Source organism: Tachyglossus aculeatus, assembly GCF_015852505.1.
Source record: "Tachyglossus aculeatus isolate mTacAcu1 chromosome 12 unlocalized genomic scaffold, mTacAcu1.pri SUPER_6_unloc_1, whole genome shotgun sequence".
NCBI lineage: Eukaryota > Metazoa > Chordata > Mammalia > Monotremata > Tachyglossidae > Tachyglossus > Tachyglossus aculeatus.
The window spans coordinates 16,168,623-16,194,035 of record NW_024044828.1 but is presented as its reverse complement, the minus strand read 5'-3'; the positions used below and the strand labels follow the sequence as shown (position 1 = coordinate 16,194,035).

The 25,413-nt window shown below is 56.8% G+C and overlaps 2 protein-coding genes across 18 annotated transcripts in view; both read right to left on the bottom strand.

The window, feature by feature from the left end:
- Positions 1 to 1,800: 1,800 nt before the first annotated feature.
- Positions 1,801 to 17,625, bottom strand: BID (BH3 interacting domain death agonist). 2 transcript variants are annotated; one of them, XM_038741553.1, is made up of 6 exons: positions 17,521 to 17,625; positions 5,149 to 5,221; positions 3,468 to 3,684; positions 2,730 to 2,869; positions 2,420 to 2,632; positions 1,801 to 2,035 (listed from the first exon to the last, which is right to left on the bottom strand). In XM_038741553.1, exons 2-6 carry the CDS (start codon positions 5,158 to 5,160, stop codon positions 2,024 to 2,026), a joined length of 594 nt encoding a protein of 197 aa, XP_038597481.1. In that variant the 5' UTR covers positions 5,161 to 5,221; positions 17,521 to 17,625; the 3' UTR covers positions 1,801 to 2,023. The 2 variants fall into 2 exon arrangements, with proteins under 2 accessions (XP_038597481.1, XP_038597482.1); XM_038741554.1 differs by lacking the exon at positions 17,521 to 17,625 and adding an exon at positions 8,602 to 8,637.
- Positions 17,626 to 23,497: 5,872 nt separating this feature from the next.
- The window catches only part of MICAL3 (microtubule associated monooxygenase, calponin and LIM domain containing 3), a 134,121-nt gene continuing 132,205 nt past the window's right edge, over positions 23,498 to 25,413 (bottom strand). For 13 of the 16 annotated variants that reach the window (XM_038741181.1, XM_038741180.1, XM_038741188.1 and 10 more), the window contains 3 exons: positions 24,989 to 25,088; positions 24,791 to 24,864; positions 23,498 to 24,687 (listed from right to left, as the gene is read on the bottom strand). In XM_038741181.1, coding sequence (XP_038597109.1) covers positions 24,503 to 24,687; positions 24,791 to 24,864; positions 24,989 to 25,088 — 359 coding nt within the window. In that variant the 3' untranslated portion in view covers positions 23,498 to 24,502. The remainder of the gene's footprint in view (positions 24,688 to 24,790; positions 24,865 to 24,988; positions 25,089 to 25,413) is intronic. The other 3 variants (XM_038741193.1, XM_038741195.1, XM_038741196.1) reach the window with 3 other exon arrangements.

The following is a 25,413-nucleotide window of genomic DNA, read 5'->3' as shown; positions in this document are numbered from 1 at the left end:
TCTGAATCTAGCAGGACCTGCCTTTCTTGAGCCTTGCGGATCTTCCCTCCCTGACTTTTTTAATAGTATCTTTAAATGCCTGCTCTGTGCCAAGCACGGTCTTAAGCGCTGGGGTAGAGTCAAGGCAGTCAGGTCGGGGACCGTGTCCCTGCCCTAAGTGGGGCTCCCAGTCTAAGGCAGAGGGAGAACAGGTGCTGAACCCCCATTTTACAGATGAGGAAACTGAGGCGCAGAGGTGACTTGCCCCAAGTGGCAGAGCCAGGATAAAGAACCCAGGCCTCCTGTCTCCCGGGCCCTTACTCTTTCCACTAGGCCTTGCTGCTTCCTCCTTTTACAATTTCCTGTGGGAAAAACTTCCATAGGCTTTATCATTCACTCACTGTGTGAAGTGTTTGTGTGTCCGTCTGGAACCCTCGCCCTTCAAGCTTCTGAGGTCCTAGAGACGTGGAATTGGTGAACGACACTAGTCACCTGAATGGATGTCCATGGTGCCCCCAGCCTTCACTGTGGTAGGTTCTCTCTGTTTGGAGGAAGCTAGAGTCCGGTTTTGGGAGTCAGAAGGACCTGGGTTCTAATCCCAGTGCTGCCGCCCGTTTGCTGTGTGACCGTGGGCAAGCCACTGAACTTCTCTGCGTCTTAGTTACCTCATCTGTAAAATAATTACGGTATTGGTTAAGCGCTTACTGTGTGTCAGGCACCGTACTAAGCATTGAAGATAATTGGGTTGCGCACAGGCCCCGTCCCTCATGGGGCATACAGTCTTAATCCCCCTTTGACAGAGGTGGGAACTGAGGCGCAGAGAAGTGAAGTGACTTGCCCGAGGTCACACAGCAGGCAAGGGGCAGATCTGAGATTAGAACCCATGACCTTCTGACACCCGGGCCATGCCCTATCCACTAGATTATGCTGTTTCTGGATTAAGACTGAACCTCAGGTGGGACAGGGCCTAACTCGATTTGCTTGTATCCACCCCACCGTTAAGTGCGGTGGCTAACCCATAGTAAGTATTTAACCAATAACATTATTATTAGTTTAATAATAATGTCTGGATCCCTTCTTGGGTGAGCTTGGACAAAGCTGACCACCCTGTTTACGTGAAGGTCTCCTTTGTGCAGAGCCAGGTGCTAGCCCAGCATCTTGCTCTCTTTCCACTGGCAGGGAATCCTCACCTGGCGGCAAAGGAGTCCTGGGAGAGGAGAATCTTGTGGTTCAGGATTTGAGAAAAGGACGCCCTAGTCTTATTTCCTGCGGAAGCCTAGAAGGGTCTTCCCCTTACTCACGTGTCTGGGGTTGAAGCAGCAGGGAAGCCACTCTGGGGGCTGCAGCCTGGTGTCAGTTTCTGCTTCTGTACAGTCCAGGGCAAGTTGTGCCCTGCCCGCTGCTTTCCAGAGACACCTGGCATCTGCAGAACTTTGAGGCCTATGGCAGAAACCTGCAGGCGCATTCTGTATCGAGTAACCACCTCCTTCCCTTGTCCCTCTTTTCCTCCGGCCTCCCTCTTGGGCCCTGCTCGGCCGGGGGCGGGACGGGACTCGGCAACGGACCAGGTGTGTCGACACAGCCGTCCAGGCAGAGGATGGGCATCCATGGGCAGGCTGATCTGCCTCTGCCATTCACGCCACCAGGCTGCCGATGGATTTCAAAATTTTTATTTAAAACAGTAAAAAAACATTCACAGCTGAGGTAAGAAATGAGCACGAAGGCTTTCCGAGCACCTGTCATCAAACCCGCTGTCAAGCCATTTCAAACAAACAAAAACTTTCACAGAGAAGGAGGGGGCGGGAACCAGTCCCCCCCCCCCCCCCCCGCCACGGCTTACTCGGGGGACGAAACGGACCCGATGCACGGCTGAGGTGGACCTGCCGTCTTCAAAGCAAAACCTAGTCTAAGGGAAAACGCAGCCAAGCATGCTAACCGCTGCCTGCGGCGGCTCCGCCAGCTAAACCGGCAGAGGCCCGTGCTCCTGTCCCAGCCGGGAGGTGGACGGCTGCTCTGTTCTGCCGCTTGGGTGGGTGGGAGCCCCTCAGGCCATCTCCTGGAGAATGGGGTACAAGAAGGGCCCAGGGAAGGAGGAAGAGTAAGTCCGGAGGGGAGGTGACCCGGCGTTGGAGCCGACCCGGACACCAGGGCCCACCCCCCTGCCCCTGCTGATACTGTCCGGGGCGCCCCAGAGAGCAGCCTGGGTCTCCTACCTACTTTTCTGGAGGGGTGGACCAAGACCAGACTGGTGCAGGCCCGTGATACCACTATCATCATTGCCCCCCGCACCGCACCACCCCCCAGCCTCCAACCCGAAAGCAGCTCGGCGACCGCCACCTAAAACCGAATCGGACTTTGGGCGGCCCCCACTTGCCGACACGGGCGCTCGCTCACGTGGCCCTCCGCCGCCTCCCTCCCCGCTCCACGGGCCGGGACTCACATTTCTGGCCAGGTTGCGTGTGTAGGTGAGGAGGCTCCGGTTGATGTAGTCCACGGTGGTGCGGAAGACGCTGTGCAGCAGGGTCGGGCTGTGGTTCACAACTTTCTTGGCTAAGAGCAGGGTGAAGAGCAGCGTGGCTTTCTCCCGCTCCAGTTCCGGGGGCACCGCCTGCATCACGCGCTCCATGGTGGCCGCCAGGTACTTCCTCTTGTCCTGGAAAGGGGAGACCGCCACCGTCTTGGTCTGGCCAAGGCCACGGGAGCCCCAAAAGCCAGCTCACCGGGCCCAGACAAACGGAAGCCCCACTCACCTCCTCGGACAGACTGGCGTTCATAAACTGCCGGGCCAGGTCGCGGACCAGGCTCTGCTGGATGTTTCCGTCCAGCTGATCCCCGATCTGGGCCAGCTGCTCGGCGATGAGGCGGATGGCTTCCTCCTCCTGCCCCGATTCTGGTCGCAGCAGCCATGGAAGCAAAATAGGGCATTTGGGGGCTTCAGTCACCCACCCATGGAAGCAAAATAGGGCATTTGGGGGCTTCAGTCACCCACTCCTGCCCATTAGGGGGAGGGCAGCGAGGGCCCAACCCCCATACCACCGGAGCGGATGAGAGCAGGATGGAGTTGGCAACTCAGAGCCTTCCCGGGGGCTCCAGTGAGCGAGGGAGGGGAAGTCAGGGCCCACGCCACTTGTCCTGACTGGAGCGGCTCCATCCAACCTTCCCTCTGCTCCGGGGCCGGGCTGCCTGGCGACCGGGCCCCATTCCCCCAGCCCGCTGTCTGGACCGACTTCTGGGGAGACCAGGAGGACAATCAGCCCCCCTGCGCCTGCCCAAAAGGCCCAGCCCGCAGGAGCAGAGCCCCGGAACTCCAGTTGAGTCCCGGCCCTCACGCCAGCACTGGCCCAGCCGAATCTGTCAACCTCCGTCTCGGGGGAGACACGTCTCCCTTAAGCCGGGCCCGCCGGCACCCCCGCAACTGGGAAAAGCCGCTGTGGGCCGGGGCCCCGCGCGGGGAAGGCCGCCAAGCTGCATGCCGACGAGTCACCTACCGGGTTCCCCCCCGTGCACGTGGAAACGGCTGCTGCGATTTCCGTCCGTCTGCAGCTCCCCGTCGTCGTCAAAGTCGTCGGGCAGCAGCTGCAGCTCGCTGCCCATGGAGTGCAGCTCCTTGCGGAAGGTGCAGTCCCGGGAGCAGTGGAGGAAGGTGTAGACGAGCATGCCCGTGCACACCTCGTCTTTCAGGCTGGGCGCGGAGCCGCTTCCCACCTGCAGCACACGCGCGCGCACACACACACATCGTGAATGGGGAGGGCAACGCTCCTCCAACCCATTTCGGTCAAGTTCCACAGGCTCCCCGCCCTCCTCTATCTCCTCACCAACCCCTTTACCCCTCCATACCCGGCAGACCACCCCTCTTCCCCCACAAGCCTAGTGTAAGGTCACATCTCCATGAGGCCTGCCCCAATTAAGACCTCTTTTCCCCAGCTCCCTCTCCCTTCTGGGTTATTCTGTGCACTTGGATCTGAGACTTTTGGGCAGTTGATATATGCCCCAAACTCCGCCCCGCAGCACTCACCCTTTATATTATAATAATGATGGCATTTATTCAGCACTTACTATGTGCAAAGCACCATTCTAAGCGGCAGGGAGGTTATAAGGTGATCGGGTTGTCCCACGGGGTGCTCAGTCTTAATCCCCATTTTACAGGTGACTGAGGCCCAGAGAAGTGAAGTGACTGGCCCAAAGTCCCACAGCTGACAACTGGCAGAGCCTGGATTTGAACCCATGACCTCTGACTCCAAAGCCCGGGCTCTTTCCACTGAGCCACGCTGCTTCTCTAATCAAGTTGTGACTTACCTTGATTGAGTTACAGTAATTCAGACTTTATAGTAAGGTCTGTCTCCCCATCTAGAATGTAAGCTCATTGTGGGCAGAGAACGTTGTATTCTCCCAAGCACTCACTAAATACCGATGAGGATGAGGATGAGGCAGAGAGGAGGGTCTCCAAGGGATGGAGTCAGGCTCTCACTGCCCAGTTAACCTCTTTCACTGCCACACAGTTGGCCCGAGCTCAGTAAATCCAGGCCGCACGGGGCTTCCTCAGCTCCTCTGGCATGGTCTAGTAGAAAGGGCCCGGGCCTGAGGGTCGAGAACGCGGGTCCCGATTCTGCCGACTACCTGTGCGACTTTGGGCAAGTCATTTCACTTCCCTGTGCCTCAGTTTCTTCAACTGCAAAATGGGGGTTCAATTCACGTCCTGTCTCCTATTTACACCGAGCTCCACGAGGAACTGTGCCCAACCTAATTATCCTGAGTGCTTAATACAGCGCTTGGCACGTGGTGTTTAACAAATGTCGTTATTATTATGACTTTTCCGTGCCTCTGTTTCCTCATCCGTTTAATGGAGATTCAATTCTCCCTTCCCCTCAGTCCCCGTGCCACACGGGGCTTGGACTCTGTGTCCGACCCGATCACCTCGTTTCTATCCTAGCACTAGGCTGGGCGCTCGGCCTACGGTAGGTGCTTCACAATACCACCGTTACCATCATCCTCATCCTAGCCCGCAGAGAAGTCCCTGACAGATCTGTCCCTGGGTACCGCCTCAGGGCTGACAGACATCACTCCTGGAGGTCACAGCGGGGGCCACTCCCTCTCAGCGGGCCGCCCCTGCGGTCTGTCCCGCCCCTTCCCCGCCGTCCGGTCGCGTAAGGACGGGCTACCCAAGCTGACCTTATTCTCCATGGCAGCGCCGCCTCGCTGTTGACCCTCTCTGTCCTCCGGCTGACCGCCACAGGGGAAGAGCCTGGAAGAGAGAAGACCGACCGGGGGGTGAAAAGAGGGACACAGTGAGGTTTATGGGCAAGATGGACCCGGCCACGCCCAGTCACTGACTCACTCCTGGCCTGGCTCCACGCTCCAATGCCACCAGGAAACGTTATTCCTTAGGGAGAAACACACCTCAACCCCTGAGTCCAACTGGGTTGAGTGGGGGGGATGGGGCTGGGGAAGTAGCTGAACAGAGCACCCCGGTCCAGGGGCAAGGATACGGCCCACACGGAACCGGGTTTCCTCACCGCCGGCTGGCGACACGTGTGCGTTGTCAACACAGGACCCTCTCACCCTCATGAGACCCTCCGAGACACGCATCACCCACCTCCCTCTACCCAGCAAGGCCCGAGCGGCCCGCGAGACGGACGGGGAGGTCCGGGGCGGGGGTAGAAGCGGCTCGAGAATCAGTCCCGCCCTCCCCGATGGCAGACGGGCAGTCGGAGGAAGGGTACCAGGTCAGACGGTGCAGCTGGCCCCGGAGAGGCCAGGGCTGCTGCTTTTAAGAAACAAATTCCAGCCCGCTCTGGATGACCCACACTCCCAGTGAAGGGGAAGGTTTGGATAATTAAAGCGGCTGATAACCAAAAAGCGTCATTTTAGCAAATGATTTCCTCCGCTTCCTCCCTCACCAAAGCTGACAGTTTCTGCTCATCTCTCTGCCTCCACTCACCCATGGACGGCTGTGCCAAGAAGCCACGACGCTCGTCTAGAGGTGGGCAGCAGAGTGTGTGGGCGAGGTGGGGGGGGGGGGGAGGCGGTAGAACTATTAAAAGCAGCAATCCCGGTAGAAGTGGCGTGCCCACGAGTCCACTGCCTGGACCACCTGGCCGGGAAAGACGACGGGGGCACTCCTGATGCATTTCCGTGCAGGGGACAGTTCTGACCCACAAAGGCTAAATACTAGTGGGGCTGGATGCCCTGGCCATGGGGCTGGGTTCCCCGTTTCAGGGCTGGGGGAGGGGAAGGAGTGGGGGTGTGGGGTGCCGTGCCATCACCATTTGTGAAAAAATGGCACGCATAGAGTCCCCGTGTCTGCACTGGGTCTACAAGCCCCAGCAGCTCATGGGCACAGAGGGCACAGCAGTGGGGTCCCTCCCCCATGCTGTCCGCCCCGGCAGCTTTACCGCTGGCCCAAGCCCAGACCGCAACTCTCCCGCCACCACAACCATCAGCTTCCTCCTCCGAGAACTTTCCAAGGAGAGGAAAGGGGATGCCCCCCGCAGCTTGCTCTGCTGGAGGGAGCCCCGGGAAAACACGAGCCCCAGGACACGTGTCCAGCAAGCCCCCAAGTCCACCAGATCTCACCCCGTGCCACCCCCCAGGCCTCCTGCTCATCTTTGCTTCCTTCTGGGGACCGTCCAGGTTCATTTCTGGGCCCCTGTGGGAAACCCGTGAGCCCAGGCCAGATGTGAGCTGTGGGGAGCAGAAAGATGAAGGGACCCAGTTCCTGGCCCCGGGGTCCAGTCTAATGGAGGAGGGGAAGGGACAAATTGGCAGTTGAACCGTGGGAACCGGACAGACCCTGGGGACTGAACCAGACGGGGGTCAATCTGGGAAGGCTGCACGGAGGAGCGGAAGTGTGGCTGGAGGCTGGGCCTCCCGCGGGTATCCCGGGCGGCGCACCGGGCGGGAGGGGCCGGCGGCCTCACCCCACCAATTCCCGGCAGAGGCGGGGCCCGAGCCAAGGAGCCACAGGGGGTTGCGGGAAGCCTGCCCTCCCTTCTTGCTCCCATCAGGAGCAAGTCCAGCTGCCAGGAGCCCTCGGCCTCCTCGTAGGGGGGGCCCCACAGACTCCTCACCTCTGACTCCCCGCCTTCACCCCCTGTAGACGGGAAGCTCGTCATGGGCAGGGATGGCATCTACCAACCCTTTCCTCGAGCCGAGCCGACCCGACCCGACGTGCCCCGGACTTTGTGGCCTCCTGCTCGGAGCCTCCACGGCCTCCAGAGGCTCAGCACCCGGGGAAGCCCAGGGAGCCCGTCCCTAGGCCAGATGAAGAGTTGAGCAGTGGCTAGCAGCCCCCTCTCCTCCTTCCTGCTCTCGGCCACTGTGGAGGACAACCCCCACCCTGCAATCCTGAGGCTAGGCCCCGGTTGGCTGGCCCCTCCATCCTGCCCCTTCCTCCTGACCCAGGAGTTACACCCGGAAATCAGATGATCTGTCCTCTGGCCGGCTCTCAACCGTGTCCTCCAAGCCTCCAAGTCGGGCTGTAGGGGCTGCCCCAAGCTTCACTGCACAGTGGCCGCCACCACCCGCCCCCATCATCCTGGGAGAAGCCTCCTCTTTCTCTACCACCCTGAGAACGGGTTCAGGACATTGTGCCCACTCCCCGAGGGTGAAGGCCCCCACCCGGTTCTGAGCTGGACACCACCCCCCAACTCCCTCAGTCCAGCTCGCTGACCACACTGGGGGCCCGGGGGTCAAGGCTGAAGAGACTCAAAATGGTGGGTCTCCAGCCCCTCCCAGTCCTCTCCACCTCCAGAAAAAAAGACCTCCGGTCCTTTCCGCCCCTGTGCTCACAACAATTAGTCACCCCCCGCCCTTCCCCCTGGCCTCCCCCGCTGCGTTCAGTGCGGACCCTCAGAGGTAGCGAACCCCTCACTCCCCCAGGAGAGAGGCGGCAGAGCCGGCATGGCTTCCGACGGCCGCTTTGTGGCTCATCTCCTGGGCTCTCGCCCGACCCGCACCGGGTCCCTGGGGGCCGAGCCCCGCGGTCCGTGGCAGGGCTGCGGAGACCGGAGGGGGGTGAGGCCCGGCAAGGCCTCGGGCAGGTGTATGGGCATCCGTCTCTGGGAGAGATGGCCGAGGCGGGCTTGTGTGGCACCAATTTGGGATACCTCCCTGGAGGGTGGCGTGGGTTGGGAGGGGCTGGGATGGGCCAAGGAGCCCCCACAGCCACAGCCACCCGCCGAGGCCTCTCCAGAAGCTGGCGACGGATCTCCCTCCGCCCTCAGAAGGATGTCTTTAACAGGGATCCCCTAGGCCGGTGCCTAGCCCAGGGCCTCGGGCCCAGCCATCACGGTTCTGTCTGCCTGCACCCCTGCATCCTCTCCTCCCTCTGCAGGCTCACCGGCTCCATCCACGGCCCCTGGGCCGGGCAGGGGGCGGGAGGGCGGGCAGGCTGCCTGCCCTTGGGCTGAGTTGGTGGGTCCAGGGGGACGGTGAACCCCCGATGCCCTCTTCCTGTGTCCCGGGCAGCAGAGGCAGGCCAGGGGGCCACCATCCCTCCCTCCCTCCCTCCCCGACCTGGAGGTGCCCCCCGGGAAGCTTCGGGAGGGGGTGGGGGCTCCCAGGGCGACCCTTCATGGCTCGGCTGTGGGGAGCGGGGCTGGAGGGTCGGACGCGGGCACTCACGGCTGGAGGTTAGGCAGGTGCTGCGGGCAGAGGCTGCGGGAGCCGGCCTGGCCCGGTCCTTCGCCGCCCCTCTTCCTCCTTCCTTCCTTCCCTCCCTCCCTCCCTCCCCCAGCCCGCGGCTGCCCGGCCGGCCGAGCCCGGATCCGGAGGGCGCGCTGCTCTGCTCTGCTCCGCTCTGCTGTCCTCTCTCCTCTGCTCTGCTCTGCTCTGCTGTCCCGTCTTCACTTCCTTTTTCTTGTGCCGGCTCCGCCCCCCGGGCCCAACGGCCTGTCCCGGCCCAGCCTGTCCGGGGGTCTGTCCGGGGGTCCGCCCGGGGTGCGGCGGGCATGCAGCCCTCCTGCCCCCCCGCCCGACTATTGCAATCCACCAATCAATCGGCTGCTTGGGGTAGGGATCGATCGGGGCCGCTCACTCGATTGCCCTCTCCCAAGCGCTTCCTACAGCGCTCTCCAAGCAGGAAGCGCCCAGTAAACACCCTTAACAGACTGATATTATGCACTGGTTGTCCTTTACTGTTGCAATGCTCCTGATGCGCTTGTCTCCGGTGTCCTTCCCCCAACCCCCGAGACAGACAGACAGACACACACAGCTCCTGGGTTTTGGGCCCCCAGGGGCTGGGGGGCAAGGTCCACATCTAATTCCCTCCCGTGCACTCTCTGCCAGCACTTTCAGCACTCTGCACAGAGTAAGCGCTTAATACACCAGGTTTGGATGAATACCACCACTACCACTACCACCACCATGACTCCTAGTTGAGCCCAGCGCTTCGTTGCCCAGAGACATGGGCAGGCCTGTCCCCCCCGAGCCCTGGGCCACTGTCCTGGGCCCCCCACCCGTCTGTTTGAGGGGCGTCGGAGGGGGGTAGAAGATGGGCCGCTTCCCTCCTCCACCCCTCCCCGCCCCACCCAAGACCCACAGCTCCGGCTCCCACCTCTATTCAAGCCATTGTGGGGTGGGAGGGGGGGTCGGGGGAGATGGGGAGCCTGGCCATCTTTCCTGTTTCTTGGAGGAGACGGGGTAAGAGGCTGCACTTGTGGGGCTGAGGGGAAGGGGGTCAGGAGCTGAGGGATCAGAAAGCCCCGAATTGGGGCCTTCTGAGACACCCGGGGCGAACCAGACAGGGACTCCAGAAGAGCGGCATCCCCTCAGCCGCGGCTCCGCAGTCCAGGAGGACCCGGCGGCCGGTAGGGGAGGGAGGCGGCCGGAGCGGGGCAGTGCCACACGGCTCGGGAAAAGGGAGCGTGCGCCACAAACCTGACCCGTGACCTGGCCTTCGGCACCTAAAAAATCCAACAGAATCAGCTTGGAGATGCCCCGACAAGGGAGAAGTCTGGCTGGGCCCTAGACAAAGCCCTCGGGTGGGAAGGGCCAGATTTTCCACATAACCTGCGGGCCCTGGTTCCCCATCCCAAGCCCAGGCCTGTATCTCAAGTGGAAACCCCCATTCCCTAGGCCTCCACGGCCCCAGGGAGGCTACGCAGCCCAGTAGCGGGCCCTGCTAAGATCTGCTCACCAACCGGGTCTCTTTTCGGGCTAGGGATGCGCCCTCCTCTCAGCCTGGCCTTGGGTGGGGGCGGGGGGGGTGAGTCACTGGATGGTGGATGGACTGATGGATTTCCTACGAGCTTTTGCAGAAGGCAAAACAAACATCTGTGAGTCAAGTCCTGCAAATCCAGGAGGATGCAGGCTGCCCACACTGACAGCCTTGGGGTCAGGCAGGGGGGCGGCGCAGATCTCTTTCTAACATCTGGGTCCCAGTGCCTGCAGTGAACGCTTGGCTCGTGGACTTCCATGCCAGTGTCCCAATCGGTCGATCAATCACACTGACTGAAGATTTGGTCTTCGCAAAGGGCACAGGAAGGATCTGGGGTTCAGCTAGCCAGCCCCACGCCCTCAGGACTGGGCTTTGAAATGTGAAGAGAAGGCCAAGCCCCGAGGTCACCCCCTTCCTGAGACAGTGAGTCTCAAGCACGCATAATATGTATTGAGGGCATATTACACGCAGAGCACTGTACTAAGTGCTTGGTAGACTACAATGCACGCAAACGCACACTCTCTCTCTCAAGACTCCAGCACACCAGATTTACTTTAGAGATTTCAACAGCAACAGCAGTTGTGCAGCACCCTTTAACTGGACCCAGGAATAGATGCCCACTTCTCCCTGAGCCGGCACTGGGCCCTGCTACCCGGAAGCCTAAGGACCTTGCCCTTGGCCGCACCGTTGTACGGACCGGCAGACCATCCATGGGGCCTTCCCTGGTCATTACTGTCTTCCTGGGGACCGCCCGGGCCAACGCTTCCTTCCTTGTGGAAAACCTGGCAGGTGCCTTGCCCACTTCCTCTCTTGGAGTCCGGTGCTCCAGCGGGTGGCCCCCAGTGAGCAAATGACATCCCGGGTCAAACAGGATGAGAAGCATCCTGAGAAGCAGTGTGGCCTGGTGGAAAGAAAGAGCCCGGGCCTGGGGGTCAGGAAGACCTGGGTTCTAATCCCGGCTCCGCCACTTGTCTGCCACGTGACCTCGGGCGATTCACTTCATTTCTCGGTGCCTCAGTTCCCTCACCTGTAAAATGGGGATTAATACTGTGAGTCCCATGTGAGACACGGACTGTGTCCAACCTATATTGTATCTACCCCAGTGCTTAGTACAGTGCCTAACACATAATACATGCTTAACAAATACCAAGGTGGGGAAAAAAAAGCTTGCTGCTGGGTAGGGCCCTCAGGGCAGGCTTATGGCCTGGGATGCTCCTCCTTCCCTCATGACGACAGAAAATGAATCCCCTAGGTGTGGGTAGGGTGCCATCCTTTTTTTTTTTAATTCCCCACACCTCAAAGTTTCAGTTAGAGACCCCCTGCACTGCTCTGTTCAGCCCCTTTCTCCTACCTCCCCTGGCCGCACCTCACCTGCCAAACTGGCCTCTCGGTGCCCGGAGCACGGGGAACAGAAGAAGACCAGCGCTTAGAACAGTGCTTTGCACACAGTAAGCACTTAATAAATGCTATTATCATTATTATTATGTCCGCCTTTTTTCCACCGGCTCCCGCTTTTTTCCTTGACAGCTTTCCCCCACCCCACCACCACCTGACTCTCCCGCTGCGGGGTCTCCAGTTCCACGGGGCCGACCCCGGCTTGACGGTATCTCCCCCTCCCTGCAAGCCCCCACCAGCTCTGGGGTCCAGGGGAGGGTGCAGGGGGGTGGTGACGACTGGCTTTCCAGTTGAGGGGCACTACTGCTGCAGAAACTCACAGCTCCTTGGGACCTTTCGGCATCAGCAGAAGAATAATACTATATTTGCTAGTCGCCCTCACTATATGCCAAAGACCGCACTAAGCGCTGGGTTAAATACAGAACAATCTGGTGGGGCCCAGTCCCTGACGGGTCTCACGGTCTAAGTGAAGTGACGGCTACGTGGAAGCAGAAGTAGTAGCAGCAGCCATTGTGGTAATAAGGTATTTTTGGGGCACCTACTGGATGCAGTGCACTGTACTGAGCACTTGGAAAAGCTCAAGAGAAGCACAAGACACATTCCCAGTCCTCAAGAAGCTTACACCCTAGGTGGAGAGACAGGCATAGAAATATTTTCAAATGGGTAAATCAGTATAAATTGACTGAACAATCGATCACATCTATATTTTCCCCTTAACTCTCTGAGAGAGAAGGCTGTCTGACTTGTTCCTAAAGAGGTTCTGGGGAGGAAGAGGAGCCAGCCAAAGGCCCTGCCTCTGCCACCATCTCCCATCACTGTAGACAACACCATCACCCTCCCCATAACACTGGCCTTATCCTCATCTCATCCAACCCACTAAATCAGTCTGTCACCAGGGCCTGACAGTTCTACCTTTGCAACAGTGCTAAAATCTGTCCTTTCCTCCAGAGCCAAACTGCCACCACGCTGATCTAAGTACTTGTATACTTGTATACAGTACTTGTATACTGCCTCGACTACTGCATCAGCCCCCTCGCTGACCTCCCTGCCTCCGGTCTCTCCAGCCCATACTTCCCTCTGCAGCCCGAATCATTTTCTAAATTCAGTCCACGACCCCATAAGAACTCTGACATTCACCCCACCACCACAGTACTTTTTATGATATTTATTAATCAACCGATGGTAATCACTGAGCACTTACTATGTGCAGACCACTGTACTAAGGGCTTGGGAGAGTACAATGTAACAGAGTTAGGAGATATGTTCCCTGGTCATAAGGAGACAGTGCTTGCTAAGCACCAGGCACCGTCCTAAGCGCTGAGGTAGATATAATCTGATTAGCCCATGTCCCGCGTGTCCAGGAAAGGGCCGGGTCGCTCTGAACCCAGACGGCTCCCACTTCCACTGGGCACCTCTCTGCCCACCGACCCTGAGGCTGGGCCCAGACAGACCTCCTAGCTGCGGGACGGTTTGTTTGGATGTGTATCTATTCATTTATATTGATGCCTGTTTACTTATTTTGATGTCTGTCTCCCCCCTTCCAGACTGTAAGCCCGGTGAGGGCGGGGATTGTCTCTACTGCCGAATTGTACTTTGCAAGCACTGCACACAGTAAGGGCTCAATAAATACGACTGAATGAGCGAATGAAGCCTGCAGAGTCTCTCTCTCTCTCTGTCCCCTGTGCCACCCCCACACACGCAATTTCCAGAACCCCCTCCCCAATCCTGTCTATTTGGAAATCCCAAGATGGCCCTCCACCACGAGGAACCCAGAAATAACTAATGACTCGGGATTGGTGCCACGAGATCATCGAACACCTTCAAAACGCAATTAATTCACGGCAGAGCAAACAGAGGAAACGGTCCCGGCGCAGTTTCGCCCCAGAGCGCACTCCTTCCTGTTGGACGGGCCCCAAAGCCTCCCCCACAGCGTGGAGGAAGGCGAGGCCCAAAGGAGGCTCGCTCCTCACGCTGCGGAGACATGGAGACGCTGGAAAAGAAAGTGAAACAAGGGCGACGGACTGTGCAAACAAGTGCCACGTCACCTCATCGTGCCATCCGCTCTCGTCCCCCACCCCCTCCGACCGCAGCTCTTCAGTTTTGCTCCCGGCGCTTAGAATGGTGCTGGCCACATAGTAAGCGCTTAACAAATACCATTATTATTATTATTCGCACCCGCATCCCGCGGCCAGCCGGCTCTGCACAGGTGCCGTGGCGTCACCCCACCGACTGACTGATGGCCGGAATGACACACACACACACGTTAAGCGCTTACTATGTGCCAAGCACTGTTCTAAGCGCTGGGGGAGATACAAAGGAATCAGGTTGTCCCTCGTGGTCTTACTCATTTTGCAGATGAGGTCACTGAGGCCCAGAGAAGTCAAGTGACTTGCCCAAAGCCACACGGCTGATAAGTGGCGGAGGCAGGATTAGAACCCATGACCTCTGACTCCCAACACACAAACACACACATGATGATGATGCTTATGGTATTTGTTACGCGCTTACTATGCAACAAGCACTGTTCTAAGCGCTGGGGTAGAGACGAGGGACTCAGATTGCCCCCCATAGGGCTCACAGTCTTAATCCTCATTTTCCGGGTGAGGTCACTGAGGCCCAGAGAAGTCAAGTGACTTGCCCAAAGTCACACGGCTGATATGTGGTGGAGGCAGGATTAGAACCCACGACCCCTGACTCCCAACATACATACACGCTTACTATGCAACAAGCACTGGCACTGTTCCTAGCGCTGGGGTGGAGACAAGGGAATCAGGTTGTCCCCCCGCCATGGGGCTCACAGTCTTAATCCTCATTTTCCGGATGAGGTCACTGAGGCCCAGAGAAGTCAAGTGACTTGCCCAAAGTTATACAGTTGATAAGTGACAGGCAGGATTAGAACTCACGACCTCTGGCTCCCAACATACACACGATGATGATGATTATGGTATCCGTTCAGCGCTTACTATATGCCAAGCACTGTTCTAAGCACTGGGGTGGATACAAAGGAATCAGGTTGTTCCCCCGTGGGGCTCACAGTCTTACTCCCCATTTTCCAGATGCGGTCACTGAGGCCTGGAGAAGTGATTTGACTTGCCCAAAGTCACAGAGCTGACAAATGAAGCAGCGTGGCTCAGTGGGAAGAGCCCGGGCTTGGGAGTCAGAGATCATTGGTTCTAATCCCGACCCCGCCACGGGTCTGCTGTGTGACCTTGGGCCAGTCACTTCACTTCTCTGGGCCTCAGTTCCCTCATCTGTAAAATGGGGGTGAAGACTGTGAGCCCCATGTGGGACAACGTCAACGTGACCACTTTGTATCCACCCCCCTGCGCTTAGAACAGTGCTTGGCACATAGTAAGCACTTAACAAATATCATCATTATTATTATTAAGTGGCAGAGGCAGCAGGATGAGAACCCTCGTGGCTCAGTGGAAAAGAGCCCGGGCTTTGGAGTCAGAGGTCATGGGTTCAAACCCCAGCTCTGCCAATTGTCAGCTGGGTGACTTTGGGCAAGTCACTGCACTTCTCTGGGCCTCAGTTCCCTCAATCTGTCAAATAGGGGTGAGGACTGTGAGCCCCACGTGGGACAACGTCAACGTGATCACTTTGTACCCCCACCCCGTGCTTAGAACAGTGCTTAACAAATGTCATCATCATCACTATTATTATTATTATTATTATTATTATTATTATTAAGTGGCAGAGGCAGCAGGATGAGAACCCTCGTGGCTCAGTGGAAAAGAGCCTGGGCTTTGGAGTCAGAGATCATGGGTTCAAACCCTGGCTCCGCCAACTGTCAGCTGGGTGACTTTGGGCAAGTCACTTCACTTCTCTGAGCCTCAGTTCCCTCATCTGTCCAATGGGGATGAGGACTGTGAGCCCCCCGTGGGACAACCTGATCACCTTGTAACCTCCCCAGCGCTTAGAACAGTGCTTTGCACATAGCACATAATAATAATAATAATGATAATAATGGCATTTATTAAGCGCTTACAATGTGCAAAGCACTGTTCTAAGCGCTGGGGAGGTTACAAGGCGATCAGGCTGTCCCTTGTGGGGCTCACAGTCTTCAGCCCCATTTTACAGATGAGGTCACTGAGGCCCAGAGAAGTGAAGTGACTTGCCCAGTCACCCGGCTGACAATTGGCATGGTTCAAATCCATGACCCTCTAGACTGTGAGCCCGCTGTTGGGTAGGGACCGTCTCTCTATGTTGCCAACTTGGACTTCCCAAGCGCCTAGTACGGTGTTCTGCACACAGTAAGTGCTCAATAAATACGATTGATTGACTGACTGACCTCTGACTCCAAAGCCCGGACTCTTTCCACTGAACCACGATGCTATTATGATGATTATGATGATTATTACGATGATTATGCACACCCTGTGCTTTCCAAGGCCGGGCTCTTCTGACTGAGCCCCTCACGACCGGGTCTGTGGCGGTGGGTCTGCACACAGTGAGCGCTCAATAAATACGATTGATTAACTGATTGACCTCCGACTCCAAAGCCCGGACTCTTTCCACTGAACCACGATGCTATTATGATTATGATGATTATAATAAGGCACGCCCTGTGCCTCCCAAGGCCGGGCTCTTTTGACTGAGCCCCTCACGACCGGGTCTGTGGCGGTGGGTCTGCACCCAGTAAGCGCTCAATTCATTCATTCATCCACTCAAATTTATTGAGCGCTTACTGTGTGCAGAGCACTGGACTAAGCGCTTGGGAAGTCCAAGTTGGCAACATCTAGAGACAGTCCCTACCCAACAGCGGGCTCACAGTCTAGCCCCATGTGGGACAACCTGATCACCTTGTAACCTCCCCAGCGCTTAGAACAGTGCTTTGCACACAGTAAGCGCTTAATAAATGCCATTATTATTATTATTATTAGAAGGGGGAGACAGACAACAAAACAAAACATACTAACAAAATAAAACAGAATGCATATGTACAAACAAAATAGGGTAATAAATACGTACAAACATATGTATAGGTTTTATATTTTACTTTCCTGTGCCTCAGTTACCTCATCTGTGAAATGGGGATTAAGACTGTGAACCCCCCCCCCCGGGTGGAACAACCTGATCACCTGATCAAGCAGTGTGGCTCAGCAGAGGAGCAGCGTGGCTCAGTGGCAAGAGCCCGGGCTTTGGTGTCCGAGGTCATGGGTTCGAATCCCGACTCCCCCACGTGTCTGCTGTGTGACCTGGGGCAAGTCAATAAATACGACTGATTGACATTGACTGACCTCTGACTCCACTGAACCACGATGCCATTATGATGATTATAATAAGGCACGCCCTGTGCCTCCCAAGGCCGGGCTCTTTTGACTGAGCCCCTCACGACTGGGTCTGTGGCGGTGGGTCTGCACACAGTAAGCGCTCAATTCATTCATTCATTCAAATTTATTGAGCGCTTACTGTATGCAGAGCACCGTACTAAGCGCTTGGGAAGTCCAAGTTGGCAACATCTAGAGACGGTCCCTACCCAACAGAACAACTAGAGACGGTCCCTACCCAACAGCGGGCTCACAGTCTAGCCCCATGTGGGACAACCTGATCACCTTGTAGCCTCCCCAGCGCTTAGAACAGTGCTTTGCACATAGTAAGCACTTAATAAATGCCATTATTATTATTATTATTATTATTAGAAGGGGGAGACAGACAACAAAACAAAACATACTAACAAAATAAAACAGAATGCATATGTACAAACAAAATAGGGTAATAAATACGTACAAACGTATATACAGGTTTTATGTTTTACTTCCCTGTGCCTCAGTTACCTCATCTGTGAAATGGGGATTAAGACTGTGACCCCCCCCGGGTGGGACAACCTGATCGAGCAGCGTGGCTCAGTAGAGGAGCAGCGTGGCTCAGTGGCAAGAGCCCGGGCTTTGGTGTCCGAGGTCACGGGTTCGAATCCCGACTCCCCCGCGTGTCTGCCGTGTGACCTGGGGCAAGTCAATAAATACGATTGATTGACACTGACTGACCTCTGACTCCACTGAACCACGATGCCATGATGACGACGATGATGATGATGAGGAGGACGATAGGGCAGGCCCCGGGCCTCCCAACGACTGGGCGCCTCACGAGCGGGCCTGCCCCTCCCCCCACCCCCTCACGACTCCCTGAGGAGAAGCGAGTGTGGAGAGCGCGCGCGCACGCGCACGCGTTCCCGCCCTGGCGCGCGCCGCCGCCGCCGCGGGGCACCCTGGGAAGCGGCGGCTGAGGCTGAGGGGGGGCCGGCTCTCACCTGGGCGGGCGGGCGGGCGGGTCAGCGCGGGGCCGGGGGCACCCGGGAGCGCCCGGGCCTCCCTCCTCGGGCCCCCGGGGCTGTGGGCGGCTCACTGGACCAGGGCCAGGCGGCAGAGCGGGCGAGCGAACAGGCGGGCGGGCGACCGGAAACCGCCTTTCCCTCCACGTGGCGGGCGTCGGACGCCTCCCCTGATTGGCTGCTTCCACGGGGGCGTCCCTGGCCCCGGAAGTCGCCGCCTGACCGCCAGGGGGCGCCCGTTCCCCCTTCTCATTCATTCATTCATTCGTATTATCCATTCATTCATTCAATCCATCGTATTCATTCATTCATTCAATCGTATTTATTGAGCGCTTACTGTGTGCAGAGCACTGGACTAAGCGCTTGACTAAGGGGAGGTCTCCCCCCCGACAGCCCCAGCGCCCCGCCGCCTGACCGCCAGGGGGCGCCCGTTTCCCCTTCTCATTCATTCATTCGTATTTATCCATTTATTCATTCAATCAATTGTATTTATTCATTCATTCATTCAGTCAATCGTATTTATTTAGCGCTTACTGTGTGCAGAGCACTGTACTAAGCGCTTGACTAAGGGGAGGTCTCCCCCCCGACAGCCCCAGCGCCCCGCCGCCTGACCGCCAGGGGGCGCCCGTTTCCCCTTCTCATTCATTCATTCGCATTTATCCATTTATTCATTCAATCAATCGTATTTATTTATTCATTCATTCACTCATTCAATCGTATTTATTGAGCGCTTACTCTGTGCAGAGCACTGTACTAAACACTTGACTAAGGGGAGGTCTCCCCCCCTGACAGCCCCAGCGCCCCGCCGCCTGACCGCCAGGGGGCGCCCGTTCCACCTTCTCATTCATTCATTCATTCATATTTATTTATTTATTCATTCATTCATTCAATCGTATTTATTAATAATAATGATAATAATGTTGGTATTTGTTAAGCGCTTACTATGTGCAAAGCACTGTTCTAAGCGCTGGGGAGGTTACAAGGTGATCAGGTTGTCCCACGGGAGGCTCACAGTCTTCATCCCCATTTTCCAGATGAGGCAACTGAGGCCCAGAGAAGTGAAGTGACTCGCCCAAAGTCACACAGCTGACAAGTGGCGGGGCCGGGATTTGAACCCATGACCTCTGACTCCAAATCCCGGGCTCTTTCCACTGAGCCACGCTGCTTCGAGCGCTTACTGTGTTTAGAGCACTGTACTAAGCGCTTGGGAAGTACAAGTTGGCAACATCTAGAGACGGTCCCTACCCAACAGCGGGCTCACAGTCTAGTAGGGGGAGACAGAGAACAAAACCAAACATACTAGCAAAATAAAATAAATAGAATAAGTATGTACAAATAAAATAGATAATAAATACGTACAAACATATATACATATATACAGGTGCTGTGGGGAGGGGAAGGAGGTAAGGCGGGGGGGAGCTCATTCATTCATTCAATCGTATTTACTGAGCGCTTACTGTGTGCAGAGCACTGTACTGAGCGCTTGAGTAAGGGGAGGTCGCCTCCCGACAGCCCCAGCTCCCCGCCGCCTGACTGCCAGGGGCCGCCCGTTCCCCCTTCTCCTCCCCTGACAGCTCCAGCTCCTCAGGGGCCTCAGTTTCCCAGATAATAATAATAAAGAAGCAGCGTGGCTCAGTGGAAAGAGCCCGGGCTTTGGATTCAGAGGTCATGGGTTCAAATCCCAGCTCCGCCACTTGTCAGCTGTGTGACTTTGGGAAAGTCACTTCACTTCTCTGGGCCTCAGCGACCTCATCTGTAAAATGGGGATTAAAACTGTGAGCCCCCCGTGGGACAACCTGATCACCTTGTAACCTCCCCAGCGCTTAGAACAGTGCTTTGCACATAGTAAGCGCTTAACAAATACCATCATTATTACTATTATTATTATTAATAATGATGGCATTTGTTAAGCACTTACTATGTGCAAAGCACTGTTCTAACAAATACCATTATTATTATTATTATTATTATTATTATTATTATTATTAATGATGGCATTTGTTAAGCACTTACTATGCCAAGCACTGTTTTAAGCGCTGAGGGGTGGGGGGTACAAGGTGATCAGGTTGTCCCACGTGGGGCTCACAGTCTTCATCCCCATCTTCCGGATGAGGGAACTGAGGCCCAGAGAAGCTAAGTGACTTGCCCAAAGTCACACAGCTGACAAGTGGTGGAGCCGGGATTAGAACCCATGACCCCAGCCCGGGCTCCTTTCACTGAGCCACACTGCTTCTCAGATGTGTTCCCCGACTGCCCGTGTGCCTCCAGGGCCCCCACGGGGAGGAACAGATGTTGTGACCAACAGAAGCCATAAGGAAGACTAACACTGCTCTTGCCTAAATTGCTCACTTGTTAAGGATTGCAAAATTACTTCACCTCACCTCATTCCTATGAGGCTGGGAGAAATGAACCCATTCTAGGGGAAGACTGAGCCACCGAAAAGTGAAATGACCTGCCTGAGGCCACAGACCAGGGGAAGCAAGAACTAAGCACTGGCCTAGCATGTGGACTGTAGACTGTAACCTCCTTGGGGGCAGGGAATGTGTCTGTTTATTGTTGCATCGTACTCTCCCAAGCGCTTAATCCAGTGCTCTGCACACGGTAAACTCAATAAATATGATCGATTGAATGAACGAATAAACTCAGGAGGCACATTTTTCAGCCCCACTTAAGTGATGCTTCCTCACATCCTCAATCTGTCACTGCACTGAAGGGGTGCTGGGTGTACCCATTAAAGACTACTGCCTGGCACCAGTGATAAGCAGTGTAGCCTAGTGGATAGAGTAAGGGCCCGGGAGTCGGAAGGACCTGGGCTCTAATATTATTATTATTATTATTATTATTTATTATTATTATTACCCCAGCACTTGGCATACAGTAAGCGCTTGGGGTAAAGCTGCGGGGATAGTCAGGGTCAAAGCATCACCTCTGAAGATATAGTCCTGCTCGGAAAACTCACTTTTCCCAAGCTGGACAGAGTGGATGGGGGTGACAGAGTCATCAAGAGCAGACCCCATGCAGGGCAACAGCAGCTGGCCAGGGCTTGGGTCTTTAGAGTCCACCTATATATATGTATATATGTTTGTTCATATTTATTACTCTATTTTATTTTGTTAGTATGTTTGGTTTTGTTCTCTTTCTCCCCCTTTTAGACTGTGAGCCAATGTTGGGTAGGGACTGTCTCTATATGTTGCCAATTTGTACTTCCCAAGCGCTTAGTACAGTGCTCTGCACATACTAAGCGCTCAATAAATACGATTGATGATGACGATGATTCAACGGGAGACCGTCCTGAGTGGGTTTTTACTCAGCCTGTGCCCTCCACCTCCACATATGGACCCGGGCAGGAGGGGGTCATTATGTGAACACCGAGATACTACAGTGACAGGTTCTAAAGGATTGCAGGTGGGTTACTCTCAAATTCATCAAAATATTTTTAAAAGAAATACGGTAAATATGTATTTCTTTAAAAAAAAGTTTATTGTGCGTAAAATGGACCATTTCTCCACCTGTCCCTCTTGGCTTTCTCATTCATTCATTCATTCAATCGTATTCATTGAGCGCTTACTGTGTGCAGAGCTCTCTCGCCTTTCTCCCCCCCTGCAAACACATCGCCATTCTGCTATGGCCCAGATCACCTGAAAAGAGCAGCCCAGTGAGGGCTCCTGAGAGGCCAGAGTGGAGTGAGGTTACAAGACAATGGGACCAGAGCCAAGTCGTTCCCCACCTAAGGGGTGTCCCATATTCCATGGGGTGACGTTTGGGCAGGCAACTCTGACGCCCTCCAGACCCTACACCTGCCTCCCTCAATAGTCAGGCACTGCTTCCCATAACCAACCTCCCACCCTCACAGGGCCTCTGTTTTAAGAGGCCTGGGAATCTCTCCAGCCACCCTAGTACTTTGCTAAAAGGCCCCACAGTGCCAGAGAAAATTGTGGCAGTGGAGCTGGCAGAATTCCGATTTCAAGGCTGCAAGATGCTCTGGACCGGGGAAAAATGCCAAACCAGTGTTTCCAAACCAGAGGGTCAAAAAGTGCCCTTTTAAAGGCTCAACAGAGCCTGGTCTGCACCCTGAAACAGCCCTGAACTGGGCTGAGGGGGCTCCAGATTTCTCCCTTCTGTTCTTCACCAAAGGATAGGGTTGAGGACTATGTCTGTATCGATGGGCAGTATGGGACAGTTGCCCATTTTTATGGCAAATATCAAAAAAAAAACCCTGCTGAGAGGCTCGTCCCCAGCTGGTGCTGCCTGGTTTCGTCTGGCCAAGCGAACACGCTTCAGACCCCGACCGAAACTGGGCTGGGTTTAAAATCAATCGTGGTTGCAGTCAAGAAGAATCCGATTATGAAAAATCTAACCCAAACCATGGGTTCCCTCCACTCCGACTCTGGCACCCGACGCGGTGAAATCATGGCCTGGGTGAGAAAAATTCCACCCCGGCAGCCAACAACTACAGGCTCGTCCCAAACATAGAAGCAAGGAGCAAGAGATGAGGAGATATTATGTGTGTGTTTGTGTGTATATGACTGGTACATCAGACTACTGACTGTTATGGCCCCATCTCCATCCATCTGGATAACTTTAGTAGTTAACTCCTTACTTACCCTTTTCCAGGGCCCAGAGGAACCATCATTACTGAGACAGTCGGTCCCTGTCCCTAGCAGGTGGAGTACGGGAGAAGCAGGGGTGCAGCTGGAGCAGTGAAGAGTGGGATGGGGGTACTACGGAGGCTAGCCGTCAGCCCCGACAAGTCCCTATCCATCGTGCCTGGAAAACTCCATGCAGGCAGGCCTGGATCCTGCCCATTTCTGGAAGGTCCCCGCGGCACTCGGCCCATGGCTCAGCCCCCGTGGGGACGCTCTCTCCGACACAAGCCGAGTCGTTGGAGCCCCCATGTCTCAAATCCGAATCCGCTGCCGGAGGGGGCTCGGGCCCTTTCTGGGAAGACTCCCGCCACCCCAGGAAGTAAGATTCACCCGTGCCCCGATGCCTCAGAGGCACCTCAAAGGAGAGGGCCAAATCCTGAGTATTGCTGGTAGTTGTGAATGAGCGGGTTGGGTGTGTCCCAAAGCCGTCCATCTCTCACCCGCTTCCACCCCTGAGCCCGGGAAATGAGGCCTAGGGAAGTTGGCTCTCAGAAGCCTGCTTTGTGCCAGGCCAGATAGACCCTTCTGCCCACCAGGAAGGTGGAAAGCAAAGGGTGGCCAGAAGGCTGATGGCCTGATTTGGGCTTTGGGGCTTGAAGGACGGCAAAATGCCTTCTGTGATGTGTCTGTCAGGGGTCTGACAGAGTCTCGGGCAAAAGGGAAAAACAGGGAGGCTGATGAGATGTGCGTGTGGGGAGGGATAAGGTTGGAAGGAAAAGAGGAGGAAGATAAGTTCCTGGGGAGGGATCGTGTCTATCAATCCCGTTCCACGGTACTCTTTCAAAAGCTTAGTTCAGTGCTCTGCACTCAGTAAGTGTTCAATAAATACCACTGATCGATTGACTGAGAAGGAAGGGGAGAAAATGGGCGGGAGGAAGGAAAAAGGCAGGGCCCGGCTAGGGTGGGGAACGGGACCCTGCCCTGACCCAGCCAGTGCTAACAGGGCAGGGACAGTACATGGGCTCAGCGAACATACAGGCGTGGGAATCAGGACCCCGTCTCCGCTGGCCGGGCCGGCCTCGGGGCGGTTGGCTACCATGGGGCCCGTTCGGCATATGAAGATACAAAAATGAACTCGCTTCTTTTCAAGTATTAAAAAAATAAGTTAATTGACGAAAAGGGTCCAAAGTGACGAAGGGAGCAGGCAGCCCCAGCCCGCTTCGTTTTCAATGTGCAAACACGGGGGGATAAAGAAGAGACGTCAGAGAAAACACAACCCCCCGCCCGCCCCCTGGCCCCACGCCGGCCCTCCTGCCTGCTCTCGAAAGCACTGGAGGACGGTTCACCGGCAACTGGCCTGTCCGGGGTGATACCAGTCCTGCCCTGAAAACCCGGGCCCCCTTCCCCGAGGGTCGCATTTTCCAGTGTCGGCAGGGTCGCAACGTCCAACAGCAGCAAACCCAGACATCCACGGGCCCGGGGCTGTAACCACGGAGGCTTTGTGGCCTCCAACCATTGTTGGGGTGGGGGGGGGAGGGCAGTGAGGGGGCAGTGTCCTGTCACCTCCTCTTCCTGCTCGGGGACACAGCCAACTAGGGGGCTTCCACAGGGAGGGATCCTCCCGGCTCTCTGCTCTTGACCGATTGGCAGATGGGCCAAAGGCAAGGACCACTGGTGCCCCAAGTGGGGTTTCTTTGGTGGGGTTGGAGGAAGAAAACGGGCAGCGCTCCCCGCCCCTGCCCGGGCGTCCCCAGGTTCCCGGACCGCCCCTCGGTAGGCCGACTCTGGCCGCCGGGGTTTCAGCAGTGTCTTCTCTTCCCCTTCCAACAGGAGAGCGGAGGGAGCTCAGCCACTGCCAGCCCAGCAGGAGTGAGGCTTTCCCATGATCGTCGGCACCTCGCCCTCGGCTCCCCCGGCTCCCCCGGGCCGCTCTGCCCCGGGCTCCGGGTAGCCGGATGGGTCAGGTGGCCACGCTCTGGGTCCTTTCTGGCCGGGGGACTTTGAGCTCCTGGCCCCCGAGGGGGGTTTCCTTCAGATTCTCCATCCGGGCCATCTGGGCCAACCCAGTCTGGGCCCGGCGGCCACCGAGGCCACCCCGGTGAGTTTGGGCCCTCAGGACCAGTTCAAATTGAAGCCCTTGGACAGCATGACGGCCTCCAGGTCCTTGTCCTCCTCCTTCTCCCGCAGCCGCTGCTCCTCCAGCAGGGCCACCAAGGAGTCCCTCTGCTCCACCACCTCCAGCATCTCGTTCAGGATCCGCTTCTCCTCCGACAGCTCCTCGGCCGTTTTCAGGTGGTCTGGGGATGGAGGCAAAGACGCTGGGGGCGGAAGGCCTACGGAGAGGGGACCGTTTCCCCTCCCAACCCCCGGCCAGCCCCCCGCCCCATGTTCCGCCTTTACCTTCCACGGCCATCCGCTCCCGCAGCAGCTGCTGCAACCGGCTCTGCCGGTCCTCCAGCTCCAACTCCCGGGCGCTGAAACACAGGGAAAAACTTCAGGGAAGGTTTGGGGCTCCCCCGATCTCGGAGGCCCCACGGTGACGGGCAGGGAGCGTCCCGCCGGGCCCATCCCGGAGCCCGACCCCCGGCCACCACTCACAATATCATCAGCTCTGACTCGTAGCGCACCAAAGCGTTCTTCTCCTGCACCAGTTTGAACCACTCCTGCATCAGCTTGGGGTCATCCTTCTTGCCCATGCCTGCCGAGAGAGACGCCCGGGTCACCCCCTGGTCGGGCCTGCTGTCCTCTCCGGGGGGGGGGCAACGACACGGGGCTCAATGTGCAAAGGAAGCAGAGCACGGGATGCTGCCGGGGCGCTCCCAAGCCAGGCCGGTTACGTCTGCCTATAGGACATGGGGAGGGGCGCAGAACGGCGGGAGTCCCCGGCACCACCCACACAACCCGGAAGAGGGGCTCACTCCTGTCTGCCTGCCTGCCCACCCTCGCCTCCCCCACGGACCAGCCTTCCGCATAATCGCCCGGATGAGGGCCACCCCGGGGACCCCGGCCCCGCCTCCCTTCCC